The sequence below is a fragment of the Drosophila albomicans genome, chromosome 2L, assembly GCF_009650485.2.
Source record: "Drosophila albomicans strain 15112-1751.03 chromosome 2L, ASM965048v2, whole genome shotgun sequence".
In the NCBI taxonomy this organism is placed as follows: Eukaryota; Metazoa; Arthropoda; class Insecta; order Diptera; family Drosophilidae; genus Drosophila; species Drosophila albomicans.
This window is the reverse complement of record NC_047628.2, coordinates 18328024-18349594: the sequence shown is the minus strand read 5'-3', so window position 1 is coordinate 18349594 and position 21571 is coordinate 18328024. Positions and strand designations below refer to the sequence as shown.

The 21571-nt window shown below is 36.7% G+C and overlaps 1 protein-coding gene across 14 annotated transcripts in view; it reads left to right on the top strand.

Annotated features, from left to right (window-relative positions):
• Positions 1-21571, top strand: part of LOC117563689 (neural-cadherin) — a 179941-nt gene that overhangs the window by 141586 nt on the left and 16784 nt on the right. For 8 of the 14 annotated variants that reach the window (XM_034242122.2, XM_034242126.2, XM_034242124.2 and 5 more), the window contains 5 exons: positions 11840-11983; positions 12093-12208; positions 13382-13546; positions 15700-15837; positions 18732-20055. In XM_034242122.2, the coding sequence (XP_034098013.1) occupies positions 11840-11983; positions 12093-12208; positions 13382-13546; positions 15700-15837; positions 18732-20055 (1887 nt within the window). Of the gene's footprint in view, positions 1-11839; positions 11984-12092; positions 12209-13381; positions 13547-14746; positions 14906-15699; positions 15838-18731; positions 20056-21571 lie in introns of all 14 variants that reach the window. The other 6 variants (XM_052003104.1, XM_034242131.2, XM_034242128.2 and 3 more) reach the window with 1 other exon arrangement.

Below are 21571 nucleotides of genomic sequence, written 5' to 3'. Positions count from 1 at the left end.
GTTTCTCTCTCAATGACTTCTTCGAGAACAATCAATTACAAACAATTTCAAACACTCTTTTCTTTTTACTTAACACTAACAATATTTGTAGCATCTAATACTTTAAAAGTCATCTTTATTCAACAGTTCTACTCCACAATATTTACTATTTAAATAATGTTCAAATAAATACATATATAAATTTTGGGATATTTGTTATAAATTTAAGTTGAAATTCTTAACTAACTTTTGTTCTTAAATTTCCACATTTCTTTGCAGGTGAGTTAATGAAAAAGGCACAACAAATAGCAAACAAACAGACTGCATCGTTGGACCTTAGTTGGTCCCTAGTCAAATCGGTTTGGTACTCTTTGAATGTCCTGCTCCTGCCTGTGTCCGAGTCGAGGAGGTAAAACTTTAATTACTTTGGCGCTAAAGTTCAGCGCACTTAACTTTGTGCAATCCACAGAAACTTTAAGCCGCTTACCAAATACGATTAGCAAAGGCGCAAAGCGAAACCTGAACAAATTGAAGCCAAAAGTTTACCATCTTTTTTTCTGCCTCTTTTTGTTTTTTTTTTTTTATTTGCGCTCTACTTGGGTCAATAAAACAAAATGGAAACTGCAAACTGGCAGATAGGCAAATACTAGCAAGGGACAACAAAAGACAAAAAAAATAGAGTAGAGACTAACTGAATTCGTTAAAAAGGAAAACAGAGTGCCAAAAAAAAGTGAACCAAAAATGCATGCTCAAAATTCATATGCCACACACACATATACAAAAGATAGCGAGAAGATTTGTAGAGTGGCCACAGAAGGTAAACCAACTAACAAAAAAAAATAGAAAGAAGAGAAGAGTAAGCTCATCGAAAAAGCAACAAATCAAACATCAAATGCGTAACACAACAACACAAAGTGGAACATGATGTTAACACAAGTCGAAACAAAGCCAAAAAAAAAATGTAGAGAAAGGCAACACTTTAATTCGGCCCTGCGAGAAATATAGGTTGGTAGTTCTGCACGATATGTTCTCAAATGGCATTGTGGATATTCAATATGCATTCACCTTGTTTTCACGCTTTTCCGCCAAACGTGTCGGAAAAACTGTCAGCATAGAGTAGTGCATGGTGCATAGAAAATTCCAGGCACAATACGAGTATCTCTGGATTTTCCATTTTCCATTTCCGACTCGTAAAAATCTCTCTTCGAATAGTTTTTGACAACAACACACACAGTTTTGTGTATGTGTGTATTTGGTATACAAAATAATTTTTGCAATGAATTGAAATTTTTGGTAGGAAAAGCCAATGGAAAATGCATTGCAATATCACATCCTATGCAAATCCATGTCCAGATAAGCTGCGATTCCGTTTTAGCATTTGTGAACTCAACTCAAAAGGATAACACACAGTTCCTCTCAGTCTCTCTTTGTGTGCTTCTCTCATAGTTTCATAGTTTTCCAATGCATTAACTATTTACAGCTGTTTTCCGAATTCCATTCGACGAGTAATACAACATAAATATGCAAAGCTTGCTTTAGGGACTGAACGAACTTTGGCTCAATATGCTGCAGCAGTTGCGAAACTTTGGCAGTATTCAAAGAAAATCCATTAATTATTAAAAGTTTGGTATTAGGAGCTCAGCAAATATTGCCAGGTAACAAGTACGAAGCCATTGTCGTAATAATTAGTGTTGAACATGAAATTGAACTCTAATTAATATCGAGACATCAATTATTTATTTGCAATTAACTGCAGTAATAACTGCAATTTTGGCAGGCAAGAGAAATGTTTTAACATACACACATAAATACGCATACCAAATGCGTTTTGAAAGCTAGATGGCGCCAGCAAGATTCCCTTCGCATTCCTCACAAATAAACATAGCATACTTATGAGCGCATTCCAGAATGAAATGAATTTCATTTAATTTTCAAACAGATTTTGAATTGAAATAAATTTGTTATCTTTATTTTCAAGCAAATTTATACGTAACTCACTTTACACGTTCATATTTCCGCAATTCTCACTCACTCACTCACTCACTTCAATGTCAGAGACATAAGTTAAGCTTATTTACAGCTGCCATATGAATCGAATCACTATTCATTAAATCAATAGAAGTGTGGGCAAAAATAAAAGCTGCACATAAAATGCAATTTAATGGCTTGCCTTGGCTGGTGACAACAACATGGTCATATCTTCTGTCTATGCTTGTGTGTTTGTGTATTGTAAAATAGTAGTAGAAATAGGAGCATAAACAATATTTATAGTTACAGCAACTACACGCAGTACGTCTGCTCAGCAAGCAGGCTAACGACTATGAATTTTGCGGTCATAAAAGGCAAACATTGTGGCCGCAGCTGGTCGCGTTACACACGAAAGTGACATACAGTATAGTCAGCCAGACGGTGGCACTTTTATGTACATTGGCAACTTCATTTGGCCCCCATTCGATCAGCATTTGAAGCACATTTCAATGGTTTTTATGGCCCTCGGGCTAAGCACATCAATCAAATGGCCAAATATTATTGACAAAACATGCGCCATTGCTGATTTGATTTCGTCGACTACTCGTTGTTTCTTTTTCTCGCACTCGCAGTGTCCATGAAATTGTGCTGTGACAAAGCATAACAAAAAAAGAAGAAAACTTGCAATAAATATAGCCTCACTTATGTGCAGAGACAGGGGCGTGCCGCCGCAAACTAGGCTACAATTTTAATGCCAACTTAACAAAAACGAAGCAAACGAAGTGGCAAAGAGTGGAGAGCAGAGAGCAGCGAATAGAGAGTAGAGAGTAGAGAGCGTCGGTCACTGCGTAATAGTTTGATAAATTGCGCTAAAAAATTGATTGATGCTTCGAGTAGGAGTTCTTGCCACACCATCAGCAACAGCTACAACAGAAGCGGCAGCGGCATTCGTGCGGCACTGTTGCAAATTGTGCTGGCTCCAAAAGCTGCGCTGTCAGAGCAGCCAGGCTGCCAGGCAGCCAAGCAGCCAGGCGTCGTGTCTGTTTTCAATATAAATAAGCGCAAATTGCGTCTGTGTCACTGCCGGTCATCATGTCTATAAGTCAAGTTGGTCTCGTCTACGCGCCAGAGCATAAATCAATGTAATTAATGCGAATTTAGCAAATGTTTTAGCAGTGAGAGGATCCCCACACACCAAAAACGCTCCCTAATGGCGTTTCGAGTACAACAATTATTCACATTTGTTTCTCTCATTCGCATGTAAGCTTACTCTCTCTCTCTCTCTGTCTCTGTCTTTCTCTTTTTCTCTCTCTCTCTCTTTCTCGGTCTCTCTCTCTTAATTTTGTTGTTGTTTTTACGCTTGTCTATCATTATTTACACACACTGTAGGCCGTCAAGGACGTGCAGCAACATTCACGTTCAGCTAGACAAAACAGCAGAAGAAAGCTCGAGAATTGTTGTAATTTATATAAATAGCATTCTAATTTGTTGGCACTAATTCAGCTCGCTTAGCATGTGAGGCAGATACTCCCATGAAGAAAAGAATGTTACTCTGAGTTTATTATGCTGACAATTGCCTATGAACTATGAACAGAGATGTATAGAAAAGTATGCTTAAATAGTATTTTAATACAAGTGGAATACAAAATAGAAAACAGCAGTTATGCAGTTTATTCAAATTAAACAAAAACTTTGTACTGAAATATATGAAATTTGTATGGTTTAAGTGTCAGCCAACACAGCAAATTCCCGATTGCAGTAGGCGTAATTTGTCATACAGAAGTATTTCAGTATTTTCGTTTTTGTAAAGCTTAGAACTATTTCTCATTTTCTTTAACTAAAACTAGAGACTAGAATTCAAGTTGTCTTGTGGAATATAACCTTTTTTAATCTGAATCTTAAGCACTTTTTGACCCATCTTCTCAACTAATTTTGTATAAACTTCCTTCTCTTTTTGTCTCCTATTTTCTCTCACTTATTCTAAGCATACACTTTGAAACTCAGCTCTTTTGCCTCTTAGTAATTGAAGCCTAACCAATATTGACATTCCCTTCAAGTTTCTCACTCTTTCTCTTTCCTCTCCTCACTTTGCACTATTCAAGCTCTCACTCTCTTGCTGACAGCTATCCGCTTGAGTCAGCCGCCATGAATAGTTTAGTTGCTGGCAAATAAATATGCCTGAGAGTGAAGGAGAAGAGTTTAGTTCCCCTCTTTGGTCAGGTCAGTTCATTTAGCCAGCTGTCAATGCAAACGCCGAAACTTTTCTGCGCTGAAAGATACAATTTAATGCTTGACTGCTGCGCTGCGGCATAAAACTCATTTGAGGTACAAAGAGGGGGGAAAGGCTGAATGAAGCAGGACTGACTCTCAGGAGTAAATCTGCCATGCCAGGCACGCGTAACGTTAGTTGCGACCGGCAGTTCTGTCAAGTTTGGGGCAGGTTCAAGCTGCTACCTGCTGCTGTCGCTGCTGTTGCCACTGTTTCTAATGGATAGTGCAACCAATCAATGCGTAAGCGTTCAACATATGCCAACTCTCTCTGGCTCAAACATATTTACAACGGAACGCGGGCAGGAACCGAACAGGAAGAGGATGCTATTAAAACTTTTGCTCAAAGTTTCGCACATAATTTAAACTATGACATAGAGGCCGCAACTAACTTCCCTACACCCAGCCATCTACACCCGTTAACATGATTAGTCAGCAGCTGTAACAGCTTTTTTGTCCTCCTACACAACTGCTCCCTCTCTCTCTCTCTCTTTCTCTTTGAGCATGATATAGCACTTTAGTGAACCGGACTTCAGTGACAAGCGAGAAGCCCAGCCAAGCTGAAGGTGTCAACTGATTTCAAAAGTTTTGCCAGTCAATTTACTTCAATTTATTTCCATTGCCAATCCCAGGCACCAAAACTGACCGAATGCTGTTAAAGCAACCGACTGCTCGTCCATTTATTATGTTTGACTAGCTGTTGGTGCAACTGTTGCAAGTTGTTTTCATCGCAATCGTAGTCCTAGTCTTTGCCCCATAAACAAGTCAAGTGCAAGCGTTGTCTTGGCAAGAAGCAAGCGAACCACAGTTCGAAGTGTTCGCTTCTGCTTCTGTAGGCCACAAAATTATGAGCGTTTGCTAATTGTGCAAAGCCAGAAGCCAACAACGAGCAGCATTATTGAGAGAAGTTCTTAAGCTACTTGATAGTAAGATACCCTAGATTTCTTCTTCTTTTGAAGCACAAACAATAAAAGTAACTGCTGCTTTATAAATTCAATGTAAAATGAGTAGATTGCATTTTGATGAAGTTTGAATTTATTATATTCTAAATTTATTAATTCTTTTGAATTAGTAAAAGAAATTAATTAAAACTAATTCTTCAAAGTCAATTGAATTTAAGATTAGAAGTTAGTAATCGGTTTATTTTGTGGAAGATACAATTTCATCGAATGAATATTCATAGCTTTGGATGAATGGAACTTGGGATGACAAACATGAAATAGCAACAATTCCAAAAATATGTTAAGCAAATTATTTAGAAACATTTTAGCCAGACTTAGTTTACCTTAACTTGGTTTAATCTGAAATTCATAATACTTAACCAAAATAAAATTCATCTTCAACTCATTCATATCTCACTTAAGCCATTTATAGTCTCTCATCTTGCCTTGCATACACGTGGTATAAATTTGGCTGCACTTCTAGCCGCACTATGCAAATTTCAACATGTTGCCCAGATGGCAAAATTTTGTCCCTTTGTTTGTGGCATCTATACAGAACAAGAGAAATGCCAAGCATAAATAACTTGCCAATTGAAGATTAGATCTGCAATTTATTAAATTGTCACCAAGTAATTTTCACTTTAAAATTTTGGAAAAGTTTGCTCAACTCACGTTCGCTGTCATAAATCTTATGGACTCGCTGGCGAATCAATTTATCATGCACCTGAGTTGATTCGTGCTTTATTTTTCGGGCCATTTGCAATTAATTTGTTGTTGATATGCCGAAAATTCCTGGCTTCATAAATTATCCACTGTTGCGTACGTGACAAAAATTTTTGTGGTTGACTTTCTTTCCATTAGTAGCTCAGCTGGCATATCCTTGTCGTCCTGTCAATTGATTTAAATGGCTTTGAAGCTGTCGCTGGCACATAAACTAATTAAAACTGTACGTTGACTTTCCACTCGCATGCCAGACGGCAATTTACAATTTGTCTTGAAATAGAGAAAGAGAGAAACACTGAGAGAGAGAGAGAGAGAGAGAGAGAGAGAGAGAGAAGTCTTCATTAAAAAGTTAAATTCAACAGCAGAAAGAAAAGGGAAACAAAGCTGAAAAATTGAAAATGAAATTCGACAAAAAAATAAAAAACGCTTGACTTTGCACTTTGATAGTTTTTCACTAATTGCCAACCGCAGGAATGCGACGAATGCAACTGACAAACCGACAAAACTGAAAACTGAGAAATAGAGAATAAGAAATTGAGAGAGAATAAGAATAGAGATGCACTGAGACAATGGGCAATGTTTGCATTGTGACGTCATTTGGTTTAAATGGGAGAAGCCACAAAAACCGCAAACATGACAATCATATACAAAAATCAAACGATATAGAGAGAGAGGAAAAGGAATAGTAAGATATGCGAGAAACCGCAACAACATTGTTGCACCTCGCATGTGGCATAAACAGCTGTTGGACAGAGGCAGAGCAGAGCCTTTTGCTTGCTTTTGCTCTGGCCACAATCATAAAAAATCAACGAAGCAGCCAAGCGACAAATGCATTTCAACAATTTTTACGACCATTCAACGTGCACAACAACAGAGTGAGAGATAGAGAGAGGATGAGAGAGAGGGAGAGACACGAAAGAAGCAACCACAAAACAGCAGAGCACAGCAAAGGACAGTTTTAAGAATTGCAATAAAACATTTGCAACAATTTAGATGCCGTTACAGTTGCCCTTCTTGTTGCTGCAGTTGCAATTCTCCTTGTTCCTCTTGTTATTCCTTCTGTTGTTGTTGATGCAGCTGCAACTGCAACTAGCCAGCTCTATACACATACACATTTTTGATATCTACTTGGACATGCAGTTAGCTGACTTTATGACCAGGCCACATTAAGCGCCATTAATGGCCAGCACATTTCCGTTTCCGAGCCAAGCGATTCGTGTTCTGATTTCCGTTTCACTTCCCTCTTCGTCTGGCACAGGTTTCACATCATCCCATAAAATAGCTAGCGAACTTCTTCATTCTCTAGTATAGGTTGTTATATCGAGGTCAAGTCACCAATTAGTTCTTAAAGATAAACCCAATACCGATTGGACAACAAAGTAGCCGAGTTCTCTTAAATTTCATGCAAGAATATATTTTGTTGCTTGTTGCTGCTCTGCTCTGCTCTGCGACTATTGAATATCATTTCAAAGCCATTCAAGTGCGAAACTTGACGATAAACTTGGCGAACGCTAAGAGAAATGTTACAGAATAAATTGTAAACAATCCGATATTCAAATACTCTAAGAGCAGCTGCCGATACAAGAGGAATACAAATTTTTTATTCATTACTTAACTTTTTTGAAATGCATTTACTAAAAAAAAAGAATGGCATCTGCATTTTTGCCGATAATACAGAAATGTAATATCTAAACGCACTTTGATTATATAATAATAATTCGCCTTTTTACTGTTCAAAAACGAAGTTTCTTAATGAAAAATTCATGTTTATTTCGAATAATATATATGGGCAATTATCTAAAAGAATTTGTTGAGTGCGACATTATTAAGAGTGGAAAAACATAAGCTGAAACATTTTTAAAAATAATTAAAGGTTATTCCTATAGATTTGGGCTACCAGTATAATTAAAGTTAAATTTGATTTTAGGAACTTTTTCTGTTTTACGATAAAATGCAAATGTGTTTAAACAGAAAAATAATCCCAAAATCATTCTTATCTTTAATTAAATTACTAATCAAGAGCTACAAGAGTGGCTATTATTTTAAATTAAAAAAATAGTTTCGAATATGTTTTTTTTTTACTTTAAATAGTGTCACACGAGACTCTTTCCACATTTATTTTCATTAAAAGATTTTCATCTTTTATAAACTAAATTTTATGAGCTGCAATTATATAGTTAAATTGCCACTTAACTTAACAGCTTAAGCCTGAGCAAGTGTAATCCAAAGTTCACATTTTTTTTTTTGTCTTGAAATACTTAGAAAGCGTATAACATGTGTCACCCAAACACATTTTTTTTTTTGAGAAATTGTTAAGGAAAGCGTGCAAAAAATATGGCATCTGCGATTCCGATGTTAGTATGTCTATATACCATGTATAAGTATATATGTATTGACACGTTTAAAAGATACGCATTGGTATGCGTAGAAGCAGCGCATAAATTTCGTGACTGTTGAAAGGAGTAAAGCGGCAAGTTTTGACTGTGTGGCATGTGCAGCAAAGCGTGGCCTGGCAACTGTGAAAATCGAGCACTATTTATTTGGGCATCCACACACACACACACACACACACACATTCACATTCAGTAACACACACACAACCCAACGCTTGCACTTACAAATGTGACACATTTTTATGTGAGCTAAGTAAGTGATAAAGTTGACTTTGATTTTGCCACTCGCTCAAGCTTGACTCGCATTTAGCCACGCCCAACACTTACAACGCCTTCCACACACACACATACACATGCACATACGCACAGTCAAGTGCAGCGAAGCCAAATTGCTTCAATGTCAATTTTTATGGTTGACACAAAAGACTTTGTGTGTGCCTGATATATCGAAGAGTTTTCGATTTGTTGCCCAAGCTTTGGCCAAACATTTCACACAACTTGCCAACTCGATACACGGTGGCTGCCAGATACAAATAAAAGTATCTAGCGAGTGCTTCCACGGTTTACAATTCCAGTTATTTGCCCAGATCAAACAAAGCAGCAGCTAGTTTATTTTTAAACACGATGATCAACACTTTTTTCTGCTATTTCTTCCAATGCGCAAACGAATCATAAAGTCCAGTGCAGCAAAAGAAAAGACTTGATAAAAGGAATAAAATTGAACACTAAATAAGTTCTAGAATTTTCTCTAGTCTCTTGAGCAAAAATAATATCGATAATTTTTCATCCAAGATAAATGCATAAATTCAAATTTAAACAAATTGCATATAACGACACTTTTTACATATAAAGAATAGAATTTTAATCCTAGACTTCATAAATAAAAGAAAGTTCAAATCACTTCTTCGTTTAAGGTATCTTTAGGTCGTTGATAGCCGCACTTTCTCACCTTCTTTCCTGCAACTTTCATTTACAATTGAGCTGCCGTAAAACCGATTCCCGATAAACACATAAGAGCTGCCAAAAAAGAAAAGCGAAATAACTCATTTATCTGCGCTTTTATCTTTCGCTTGCATTTCTTTAGCTTGCTCATTTATTTGGTCTTTCTTTTCTTCTTTTCGAAATTATTTCTTCATAAAAAACGATAAAATGTCGCGTGTTGCTTTCATGTGAGGGTTTCGCGGCATGCGGCATGCGGAAAGAATCCGTTGCAAATATCATGCAACATGAAAATTTCATTGCTTAAACGTCAACTTTCAATAAATATGACAGTCTTACCTACCACACAAAAAAAAAACAGAAATAATAACACAAATACTTGCACATAAATACAATCTGTTATGTTTGAGTGTGTGCGTGTGTGTGTGTGTCAATATGTTGCATATGAATACATGTGTGTATATAAATAAATTGAATTTTGATGTAATAAAGTCAAGGGAAAAATGTTGTGAGGATTTAATGAAAAATATGCATGAGAAGCGGCGAGCGCAATCAAAAGTGAAGGAAAAAAACATGCAAAAATAATAAGTATGAGCGTTTCAGTAAATTTAGAGTATGATGCATATCGAGATACCCTGTAAAAAGATGAATATAAAAATACGTGTTCAAATACTTCTTTCCATATTGAACTGTCAATGTTTATACCCTTTCCGGTGTGAATTACTGTAGAGTATGAGTAAAAGTTAAACATGACATATTGTATAAACATAAATAAAACTTGCATAACAGTTAATGTGCATGACGTCAGAGGATGATGATGCTGACGCTGACGATGACGAGGACGCGTCCTTTAATTAAAGAGCCGAGCTTAAAGTGCTGCCAATTATTGTAATCAAAATTTCTCTTTTCGCACAAATAGTTTCCTTTTACAGCCGAGCGAAGGAAACAAAGATTAGCAGCAGCCAAACACAGTTCGAGGTTGCTCCAAGTGCACATAAGTAGGAGTATTTATTTATTTATTATCATCATCATGTGTGTGTGGGCTCTGCAAATTGCCAAGTTTTAATTAAAATGTCGTCGACAGAACTCAGTCAGGTTGGCAATTAGCAATGTCTTGCCATAAATTTCATTCACAGAATTGGCTCAAGCATTTGCCTAGCACAAACACAACTGCAGAGCAAGAGAGTGAGAGAGATCATATCACACATACGCCAAGTACGCCCAGATGCAGTCAGAGAGTTGTCAACCTGCTAACTAAATGTGCATAATTTTCGCTAGATAAGATGCCAGCAAATGCAAATTATAAACCAAAATACACAAATGACACTGACAGAAATAGAAACAGAGAGTTAGCTAGAGCGAGACCGACATAGAGAGAGAGAGAGAGTGATAGTAAGAGCCAGCAAAGTGCAGGAGGGAATTTAAGTAAATTGATAAACAGACATCTACACACACATATATTTTGCAAACGGTGTTCGAGGTGACCTATTTGGGATGGAGGCAAAGTTTTGTTGATAAACCTTGCCACATGTGCGAATATGTTCTGGAGTTGCAAATCTTTTGCTTGGTCAACTTGATGTGAAATTTATTTAATTAAAGCAATCCTGTTGTGCTTGCTGTGGCTCTTGTTATTGCAACAATTATAAATGATTTATGTAATTCACTTGCAACTCGACACTGTCTCTCTGTCTCACTGATATCACAGACTTTCTCGCATTCGCATTTCCATTCACAATCTAACCCTAGAGTTTTGGCAATTGTGTCTCAGACGCAGTCAGTTGTGTGACTATTTTGGCTTTCTTGGTCACTTATTCATTGAATTATGAATGCGTCGACTGAGCGGTTGCATTTCGTATTCCAAAGCCAATGTGAGTGTTGAGCATGATACCGATTCTTGTTGTCATGGCAAGGCTGTAATTGTGACTTACTAAATGGCAACAAATATTGCATGAGTCAAGCTCTAGATATTTTATTTTTGTAATAGAGTTGTGAGGCATTAAATGCACGCTCTGTTAACAACTTTACTTGTTTTGCATTGCAAATTCAGTCCAAATATTTACACATTTTTTGTAAGATGAAATTCACAAAAACAAATAAATTATCAATTAATTGAACCAACGCAACAAACATTTAGAATTCGAGCACAACATTCAAATTCGAAAGCTTGCCAAGTGTTATTCCCTCGTTTTTTTGTGCTTCTTTAATACAATTGAAAACGCCATCAAAATCTCATAAATTACATCATCACATTGGCGCTAGGACGCAAACAAATGAATAGAGAGAAAAACCCCAAGACAAGTTCAACTATTTAATATGCAAAACGCGTCACACACAACAACCAGAAAAGTCACCCAAAAAAAAAAAAAAAAGAAATGATTGTCGCCACGAATGACAGGCGTCGAATTGTTGTTGCTTTTGTGCCTGAGTCTGAGTTGGAGACGCAGACGGAGACGGAGTCGAAATCGGCCAACTTTTTGCCGGAAAAATTTCATTCATTCATGTGTCTAGAGTACGTGATAATTGCAAACATTCAGAAGAAGTGCCAAACCGAAAAATGCTAGAAAATTGTTTGGAACAAACGAGTCGCAAAAATAAAATGATTATTCTTATTCTTTCCTGTAAACACAGTCACAAAATTCATACGCATTGGCATCGCCGATAAGAACGATAATCCGCCCTATTTCGACAAATCGCTGTACGAGGCGGAAGTGGATGAGAACGAGGACATACAGCACACAGTGTTAACAGTGACAGCCAAGGATCACGATGAGTGTAAGTATACTTTACATATGTACCAAAGTATTTGCATGCCACACACTGCGTATGTGTGTTATTTTGAGGTCCATGTGAATAATACGAATTGCTCACAATTATTTTCCAGCCTCACGTATTCGCTATGAAATCACCAGCGGCAACATTGGCGGCGCTTTTGCGGTTAAAAATATGACGGGTGCCATTTATGTGGCCGGCGCTTTGGACTACGAGACGCGACGCAGGGTAAGTTGGGCGTGGCAGTACGCCCCCCTCCCCATCTTCTTTTTTCAGCTTGACAACCGATGCGATTTGCTGCTGTTGTTGTGACAGCGTCATATATTTATGATATAATCGCATTTGGCTCACTCGACTGTGAAATTTGTTTATGTCGCATAAAACTCACTTATTTTCCGAATCTAGAATATTAGAACGACAAGTGTTTTACTTCTTAAAATGCAGACTTTGTATTCGACTTTGGCTGACAATTTGGTATATTTTGCACTCTACGGTATATACCAAATAAAATCTTCGGTATATTTTGAATGTAGTACTATATTAATATACCAAATAAAGTCTTTGGTATATTTTTGGTGTACTATATCAATATATCAAATATAGTCTTTGGTATATTCTGAATGTAGTATTATATTAATATACCAAATATAGTCTTTGGTATATTTTTAATGCATTACTATATTAATATACCAAATATAGCCGTTGGTATATTTATATCAATTGGTATATTTTAATGAAAAACAATACATAAACTTTAAAAAGGATTTTTATATTATAAAATTTTCCATATAACTTTACCTTTTATATTCATTTGTCAGACGCGAATTGAGTAGAAAACTTTCATTGATTAGCTTTCGATGCCGCGATGCTAGAAAATAAATGAAAACGCTTGTGCAATCAATTTAGCAATTCAATATGTAACCCGAGATCTCTTGCGTGGCTATAAAATTCATTAAGAAACTGTGTGGCAAGTGCATTTCCTTCTGAATTTCATTACACTTCACAGTGTACACTTCGCGTTCACCGCGAGGCTAGTTAAATATTAAACAGTTCAAACAAGTTTAGTTACACGCTGTGGTCAAAAAGTCGAATACAAAGCTGCGAACAGAGACCAGGCTAAAAGGCAACGAAAGGAAGGAAGGAAGAGGAGAAACAAAAAGTTGGTAGAAACATTAATTGAATTTCAATTTCGAACAATTGGTCAAAAAGCATAGTCAGTCAGTCAGTCAATTCACTTGAAGGACTTTAATTAAATTCAATTTGCAATACAATGCCCAAGCATATGCAAATATTTGAATGCGATTTTAAGGGCAAAACACACGTAGGAATGTTGGAAAGTCGGAAAGTTTGCAAATTGAAATTAATAATTGATTGCATGACATTTAATTTGTCGTTGTTCAGTATGAGCTGCGTTTGGCCGCCTCCGATAACTTGAAGGAGAACTACACAACTGTCATAATACACGTTAAGGATGTCAATGACAATCCCCCAGTGTTTGAGAGGCCCACTTATCGCACTCAAATCACCGAAGAGGACGATCGCAATTTGCCCAAACGTGTGCTCCAGGTCATTAACCAAAATTCAGTCTGCAATTAGTTGCAATCGTTTCTTTTATTTATTTTTCGTAGTGTTTTTTAGTAAATCAAGCATACGATACGTTATCCCCTAGTTATTCAATTCCCTTAGCCTTAGTGTTTTTATTGCATGTCCTGAGTTTTGCTTGAGATTTTATTGCACCAACATTAGTTTCGGCCAGTTGCAAAACAAGCTTGTGTTTGTTATTTCAATTCTTTTTGCAGCTTTCGTCATAGATGCATAAAATCAATAATTGCTTAAATTAATGCCATTTCAATTGAGTTGGCATTAAGTAAATATTTATTTCAATTATCTACATTATTTAAAGGCTTAAATTCTTTGCATTTTTTTCACACTTTACACACATCTTTTTTGTTTCACACGATTCGAGCACTTTCGGTAATTGCAAAAGCTTTATCAATTTTTTTTTACTCTAGTTTTAAAAGTGTTCAAATTGTTGACGTTGTTCAACACTAGTGTGAAAAAATGACAGCTGCTTGTTTATATTTATGCTTTACGATGTGCAACAAAAAATAATATATTTGGCAGCTTATTTTATTGAATTCAATATATGAGTTGTTGGTGTGTAAAAATAATTCTATATATTTATCAAAAAGTACAAAGAAATACTTGAACATTTTATAAAAATAAAATGCGGTTGGAAAAAGTCACCGAGCGCATTAAAAAATTAATATAACGATTAATCATTAAGCACACACAGGCAATTAGTCAATAAAAAATATAAAAAATGATTTTCAAACATAATTATGAATTATTGAATAAGTTTATTAAACGTGACTAGCACATTATTATGCAATCTATTAGGCAAACAAAGGATGAGATAAAGGAGTAAGCACACATCGCTTATACATAAAAGAGACATAAATATGCACATTGAATTTGTGCAACATTAAATGTATTTTAATCAACATTTTTTTGTTATGTATACAATATATATTTTAAGTTGATGCATAATTTATGCGTATGTTTTTTGCGTGTATTTTAAATTTATACTTGATTGTATTTTTTTTATTTTCTCTTTTTCTTTCTCGTTCTTGTGTTTTTTATCCTGAATTTTTTTCGGTTACCCGTACTTTGTTTTATTTATGGCTTTATTTATTGTTTGCTGTCACACACACACACACACACGATTGTTGTTGTCATTTGTTGTGTGCGCGTGCTCTCATTCAGTATGAGCTGAAATTGGTTGCCTCGGATAGTTTGAACGAGAATCAAACAACAATCGTCATAAGTGTGCGCGATGTCAACGATTTGCCGCCCGTGTTTCCCCAGACACTCTACGAACGTTCGCTCAACGAGGAAATGGCCACGCCTTTTACCATCATGCAGGTCGCTAAACCAAAAAAGAAAACCAAAAATCATATATGTAGTATCGTATCGTGTATATATAACAATTAATTTAACACGACAACAAACAAAATGAAAAACAAATTTGAAACCTCATCGTAATCATTACTCTCCTCTTTCGCTCTGTAAATTATATTCAAACACAACAATAACCATTATTAATGCAATCATAAATCCGTGGTATAAGGTTTACAAATTCAATTGTATTAAGCGGCGATATGTGAAAGGAAATCTCATTGTATAAAACAGTTTCCAATTTCCAATTTTAATCACTGAATTTTATTTAAAGTAAATTATTACACAGCAGCAGCATTTTGATTTCATCTTACTTTGATATCCATCAGGTTACAACTGATGCTCTATTTGCTTGCCCATAATTTAATTTCATTTAATTGCATGTGTAAATATTTTGTATGTACTAATTAAATTCAATGTGTTATTTAATTTTTAATGAGACACATTATTGAGCTTAAATCTTTTTCTCTCTGCAGCTTTATTTTACGAAAATATATTTGTGTGTATCGAATTTGTATTTGTGGTAATTGTGGTTAACTGCAGTTTAGTTTGCAAACTAATTAAACGTAAGCACAAGTAGCTTTAAAAACAGAATCTCAAATGCGAAACGTTTTATTTAATTATGTTTAACAATTTTATCATAAAGTTACTAATACGCAGCGTAGCCCGAGATTTGCATGCTTTTAGTTTATAGCAAGTAATTAATTTTGTTGCATATTTAATTAATATTTCTATTCTTCTCGCACTGCACTGGAAAACAGGTTACGGCAACGGATGGTGACAAGGATCGCCCACAGAACATTGTCTATTTCCTTACCGGCCAAGGCATTGATCCAGATAATCCAGCGAACAGTAAATTCGACATAAATCGCACCACAGGCGAGATATTTGTGCTTAAGGTGAGTGACAACCGCAACAGCAAAAACATGTATCGTATATAATTCAACACGAGCAATAACAAATAAATCAACAATAAAATATAAAAGCGATAGCGCATTCTTAAAATAGCGCAACAAACTGCAATTTAAGCATTAACAAAACTGTCAGCAACCGCAACGACTGTCGCATAAAATAAATAAATAAATAAATAAATAAATGAAAAAAGAGAGCAGATGAATAATCTAATTGAGTAAGCAAGACTAGCAAATACCACGTAACTAAAAAATAAAATATATTTTTGGTTTAAAATAATACAGCAGACTGAATATTGATTTATTTCAAATATACAAGTATTTTGAATATTTGTATAAATTAGTTCAGAAATAGAATAGAGATAAAAACATCATCTGTTTTATATTCTGTTTTAATTTATAACTAAAGCATATTTGAATTGAATTTATAGAGATAATTTTCCTCACTGAATATTGGTTCAGTTTATATATATTTTGAGTATTTGTACCAATTAGTTCAGAATAAAAAAGCAATAAAAACATCATCTGTTTTCTATTCTGTATTAATTTAGAACTAAAACATGAATTGAATTTATAGAGATAATTTTCCTCACTGAATAGCGATTCAAATCAAATATATTTTAGGTACCAATTAATACAGAATAGAAAGGAGATAAAAACATAATGTAAAGTAAATTTTCTCCAGGCTGAGTTTTGATTCACTTTGAATATATTTTAGGAATCAATTAATACAGAATAGAAAAGAAATTAGAAGACAAAAAACATTATCTTATTTCTATTCTGCCATACAGCTAAAAAATATTTTCAGTGAATGAATATTAAGTTTGGAGGTAGTTTTTTACTTCTGGCACACCCTCTTAGAGTTTCAAAGCATCTCTAGGGTATTGCAAAGTGCTTAAAAAATGCATCTGACCATGGCCACATTGGAATACATCGCACAGCACAGATGTTGTGGCCAATGGCAACTGAAAATGATTGTGAAATATGCGCACTGATTAAGCCCCACGAATGCACACTTAAGCTGCCGTCTGCGGCCCGTTTCTGAATGCCACAATCCGATCCCCGTTCCCCTTTCTGCTCTCGCTCTCTCTCCTTCATACGTCAGGAGAAAGATTGCGAACGTGCGAAACTCATTATTTAACATTTAAGTTTGGGCTTCGCATTGTGGGCGGTTTTGTGGCAACGCCTTTGAGTCAATGCTCAATGTAAGGCTAGTATTATGCCGCTATTGATTTATGAAGGTGCTGTGATTTCGTTTTTCTGTATTTTGCACCATGTTTTTATTAATTGAAGTGCTTCAAGTGCAGCAATTATTAATGAAGACTCCACCAGTCAATTAATTGAAAAGTTATGCGTTGTACAAAATGAACTGCAAAGTGGACTTGAAAGCGATTTAAGCAATCAATACTTATATATTTGGGTCAATATGTTTTTCAGCTTCTTATTAATGCGTTTGTTAATTAAACTGCAGTTAAAGAGTGTGAATTTCAACAGTTAACATTAATGTCCTTTACATTAAAGTTAAGAGCATTAAATGAGCAGCTTAACTTAAGTGCAAGAAATGCGCAACATCATTGAAGTTATCCATGTGAAGAGGATAATATTTTTGTATACCTGTCAATATTATTGTTGAGAACTAATTTAAACTTCGTTGGCAGCATTTTAACCACTCTCTAAACCTTTGCGCTAGCAAATGAATTTTAATTGCCGCTGGCCACCGCGTTGGGAAAAAACTGCGCTAGCCAAATGAATTTAAATGAAATTCCCATGTTAGGCTATAAAAAGAAAATGGGGAAAATGCCAGAAAGCCAGCAAAAGGGAAATGCTTTGAAAATATTTTTCACAATTTTTGTCCATTAAGTGAAATAATTTTGCAAACGAAATACTCGAACGAATACGGGATAAACTTTTGCGGCTAACGTAATAATGTTATGTGAGTGGACAACAACAGCGACGAAAAAAGGGAGCAAAAAACCGACCAATGAGCAAAATGGGAATAGAGAAACACACACACAGACAACAGATATTCAGAGATAGAGATAGAGAAACACGTAAAGCTAAACTAATCCCTTAAATTGAATATGTCATAACAATGCTGTCAAATTTGTCATGCAAATTAAAGCGATGACGACGCATGAGTTTTTTGCTCCTCCTTCTGCGTTTTTTATTCATTTTTATATATTTACTTTTTTGTGCTCGTCTCGTTTACGTATTTTTATTTATATTTTTTTGCTCCTTTCATTTTTTACGACTAATCCAATGTCAGCGCTATGAAAAGCTGTTCCTGTTACTCCAGTTCAGTTGAGGTTCTTCTCTCTGCTCTTCTGTTCTGTTGTTATCGTCGTATATGTGTTACGTTTGTGTGTGTGTGTGTGTGTGTGACTGTGACTGTCATGCCAAGGGGTTGTCAGTCGGATGTGGAGTTGGAGTTGGGGAATGAGAGTGGCGTAACAACGTGAGGCAAGAGATACAAAGTGCTGATTAAAATCGTTTTTTCACTGGCGTTCTTGTTATTATAAAGGTAGGCTGCCAGGTGGGATTGGTTAAGGTGGATTGGGTTTTGGCTTTGGCTTGGGCTTGAGCAGAGGCTTCACATCAGTCAGGCTGCTTCTGTATGCATATCAAAGTCAAAATCAGCAGCACAGACGACCCACAGGTTCAGCTCAGCTGGGTTGGGCCATTGTGAATGGGATAATTTCACAGGGGTTACACACAGGGTTTCCCTGTCCTCAGCTGGAGTAAGGCCAACAATGTTTTCACTGATGTTAATCGGTTTTGCGGTTATGACAGCTAAAATTACACAATAGCCTGTTACACACACACATGCTTTACTCCCTACTTATCTGCTGTTTTTCTCTTCTTCCCTCTCTGTGTCTCTCTAGCCCTTGGATCGTGATCAACCCAATGGACGGCCACAGTGGCGCTTCACAGTCTTCGCCCAGGATGAGGGCGGCGAAGGTTTGGTCGGCTATGCGGATGTCCAGGTCAATCTGAAGGACATCAACGACAATGCGCCCATTTTCCCGCAAGGCGTTTACTTTGGCAACGTCACCGAAAACGGCACCGCCGGCATGGTTGTGATGACCATGACGGCCGTCGACTACGATGACCCCAACGAGGGATCGAATGCTCGTTTGGTCTACTCCATCGAAAAGAATGTGATTGAGGAGGAGACGGGTTCGCCCATCTTTGAAATCGAACCGGATACCGGTGTGATTAAGACCGCTGTGTGTTGTTTGGATCGCGAGCGTACGCCGGATTATTCGATACAGGTCGTTGCGATGGATGGCGGGGGGTTAAAGGGCACGGGCACGGCGTCTATACGTGTCAAGGATATTAATGACATGCCGCCGCAGTTCACCAAGGACGAATGGTTCACCGAGGTGGATGAAACCGATGGCACCGCCCTGCCCGAAATGCCCATACTCACGGTCACCGTGCACGACGAGGACGAGACGAACAAGTTCCAGTACAAGGTGATCGATAACAGCGGCTATGGCGCCGATAAATTCACCATGGTGCGCAATAATGATGGCACCGGTTCGCTCAAGATTGTCCAACCTCTGGACTATGAGGATCAGCTGCAGAGCAATGGCTTCCGTTTTCGCATACAGGTGAATGATAAGGGCGAGGACAACGACAATGATAAGTACCATGTGGCATACTCTTGGGTTGTGGTCAAGTTGCGTGATATCAACGACAATAAGCCGCACTTTGAACGCGCTAATGTTGAGGTCTCGGTGTTTGAGGACACCAAGGTGGGCACCGAACTGGAGAAGTTCAAGGCCACCGATCCGGATCAGGGTGGCAAGAGCAAGGTCTCCTACTCCATTGATCGCTCTTCGGATCGTCAGCGTCAGTTTGCCATCAATCAGAATGGTTCTGTGACCATTCAACGTTCACTCGATCGCGAAGTTGTACCACGTCATCAGGTCAAGATCTTGGCCATTGACGATGGCTCCCCGCCGAAGACAGCCACAGCGACGCTCACTGTAATTGTGCAGGACATCAACGATAATGCGCCCAAGTTCCTGAAGGACTACAGACCGGTGCTGCCGGAGCATGTGCCACCACGCAAGGTTGTCGAGATCTTGGCCACCGATGACGACGATCGCTCCAAGAGCAATGGACCTCCATTCCAGTTCCGTCTGGATCCCAGTGCCGATGATATTATTCGTGCTTCCTTCAAGGTTGAACAGGATCAAAGTGAGTACAAGATTTTTATTACTTCTGTTTGTTCTATAATTACTTAGTAAATCAGTTAATTAGTATCTAATTTTAATAAGTATATCACGCATTAAATATTAAATAGTAACTATACACAGCAGCTTTAAATTATCTTAAAAGAAGAGCAGGATAAACTCAAAGAATTTCATTTAAGAGGAAGAAGTTAATATCAATTTTATGAGTATTTCAATTTGTATTATGCAGCACATTATAAATATTAAGTATACGTATAAAGTACATAAAATTAATGAATATGAAGCGAAGTCTGGAAAAGCATTTAAAATACTCTATGCAAATAAACGTATAATAATATTTAAAGCATTTGTAATTATCATCCTTAGTTTCAAAGTAAAATTTTTACGCAGATAAACGTTTAGTTGTTAGTTGCAATTATATCTTGTTTTGATATTTAATTGTAAATATCATATTGTTAAAAACAAATATTAGACATTCTAGTATTTTTCTAAATATATAGCTTTCCTTTTTCATATTGTACGTTCGTTATATGCATTAATCTTTGGCAAAATCAACAAAAGAAGTGCCATTCAAGTTGTCCGAGTTGTTGTAGGTCAATGCAAAATGCACAAAAGTTGCCCAAAATAAATATTTGGGTCAAAATTGAAAACAATGCCAAAAAGCACATAAAATAGCAAACATAAAAAAAAGAAGAGAAAACGAAAAAACATATCCTGGTATATGTCGTTAGCAATGCAATGCACCGGAAAGCAATAACAACAACAATAATAACAGATAACATTTTGTTGTTGGCTCAACGAATGACAACAGTTAGCTAACGAGAACGAGAAAGATTCGAGTACACGAATGTACGAATTTTTAGGGATTTGAATTCGTGTTCGTATTTGAATTCAAATTCAAATTCGAATGCGATTTGCGTGCAGTGTGGCCAGGCTAACGAAAGCATAAAAATGCAATTACCTTCGAATAACCGGCAAATGAATAGTCAGCCATAAAAACGGAAATAGTAAACCGCAGTCGAAGCACCAAGCAACGCCGCACCACAACATGAAATTTTAAATAAAAAAAAAGCTGAGATACACCACACACACACACACACACTCGCACACACACCTAGTCTGAGCTGGAGTCAGAAATAAAATGGCAAATGCACAAGTTTTCAATTAAATTACCCAAAACGGAGAGTCGCGGGAATCGTCGGAAATCGTCCAGCAAGTGAAGCCAACTATGTACATTTGGTTTTGTGCCGCCCCAAAGAACATGCCATGTACCTAGACATGAGTGTGTATTAGTTTAGTGTGTGTGTGTGTGTGTGTGTGTGTGTGTATGTCTGGAGTTGGGGGTGGCAATCCAATTTTGATGCGCCAACAGGGAGTCAAAAAGTTTACGCCTGTGGCTTGACTTTCGCTCAGCTGAGTTGAGACTGTGTTTGCAAATTCTGTGTGTGTATGTGTGTTTGATTGTAGTCATATGTGTATGTGTGTGTGTAGTTCTTGTCTGCTCGTATTTGCATACAATT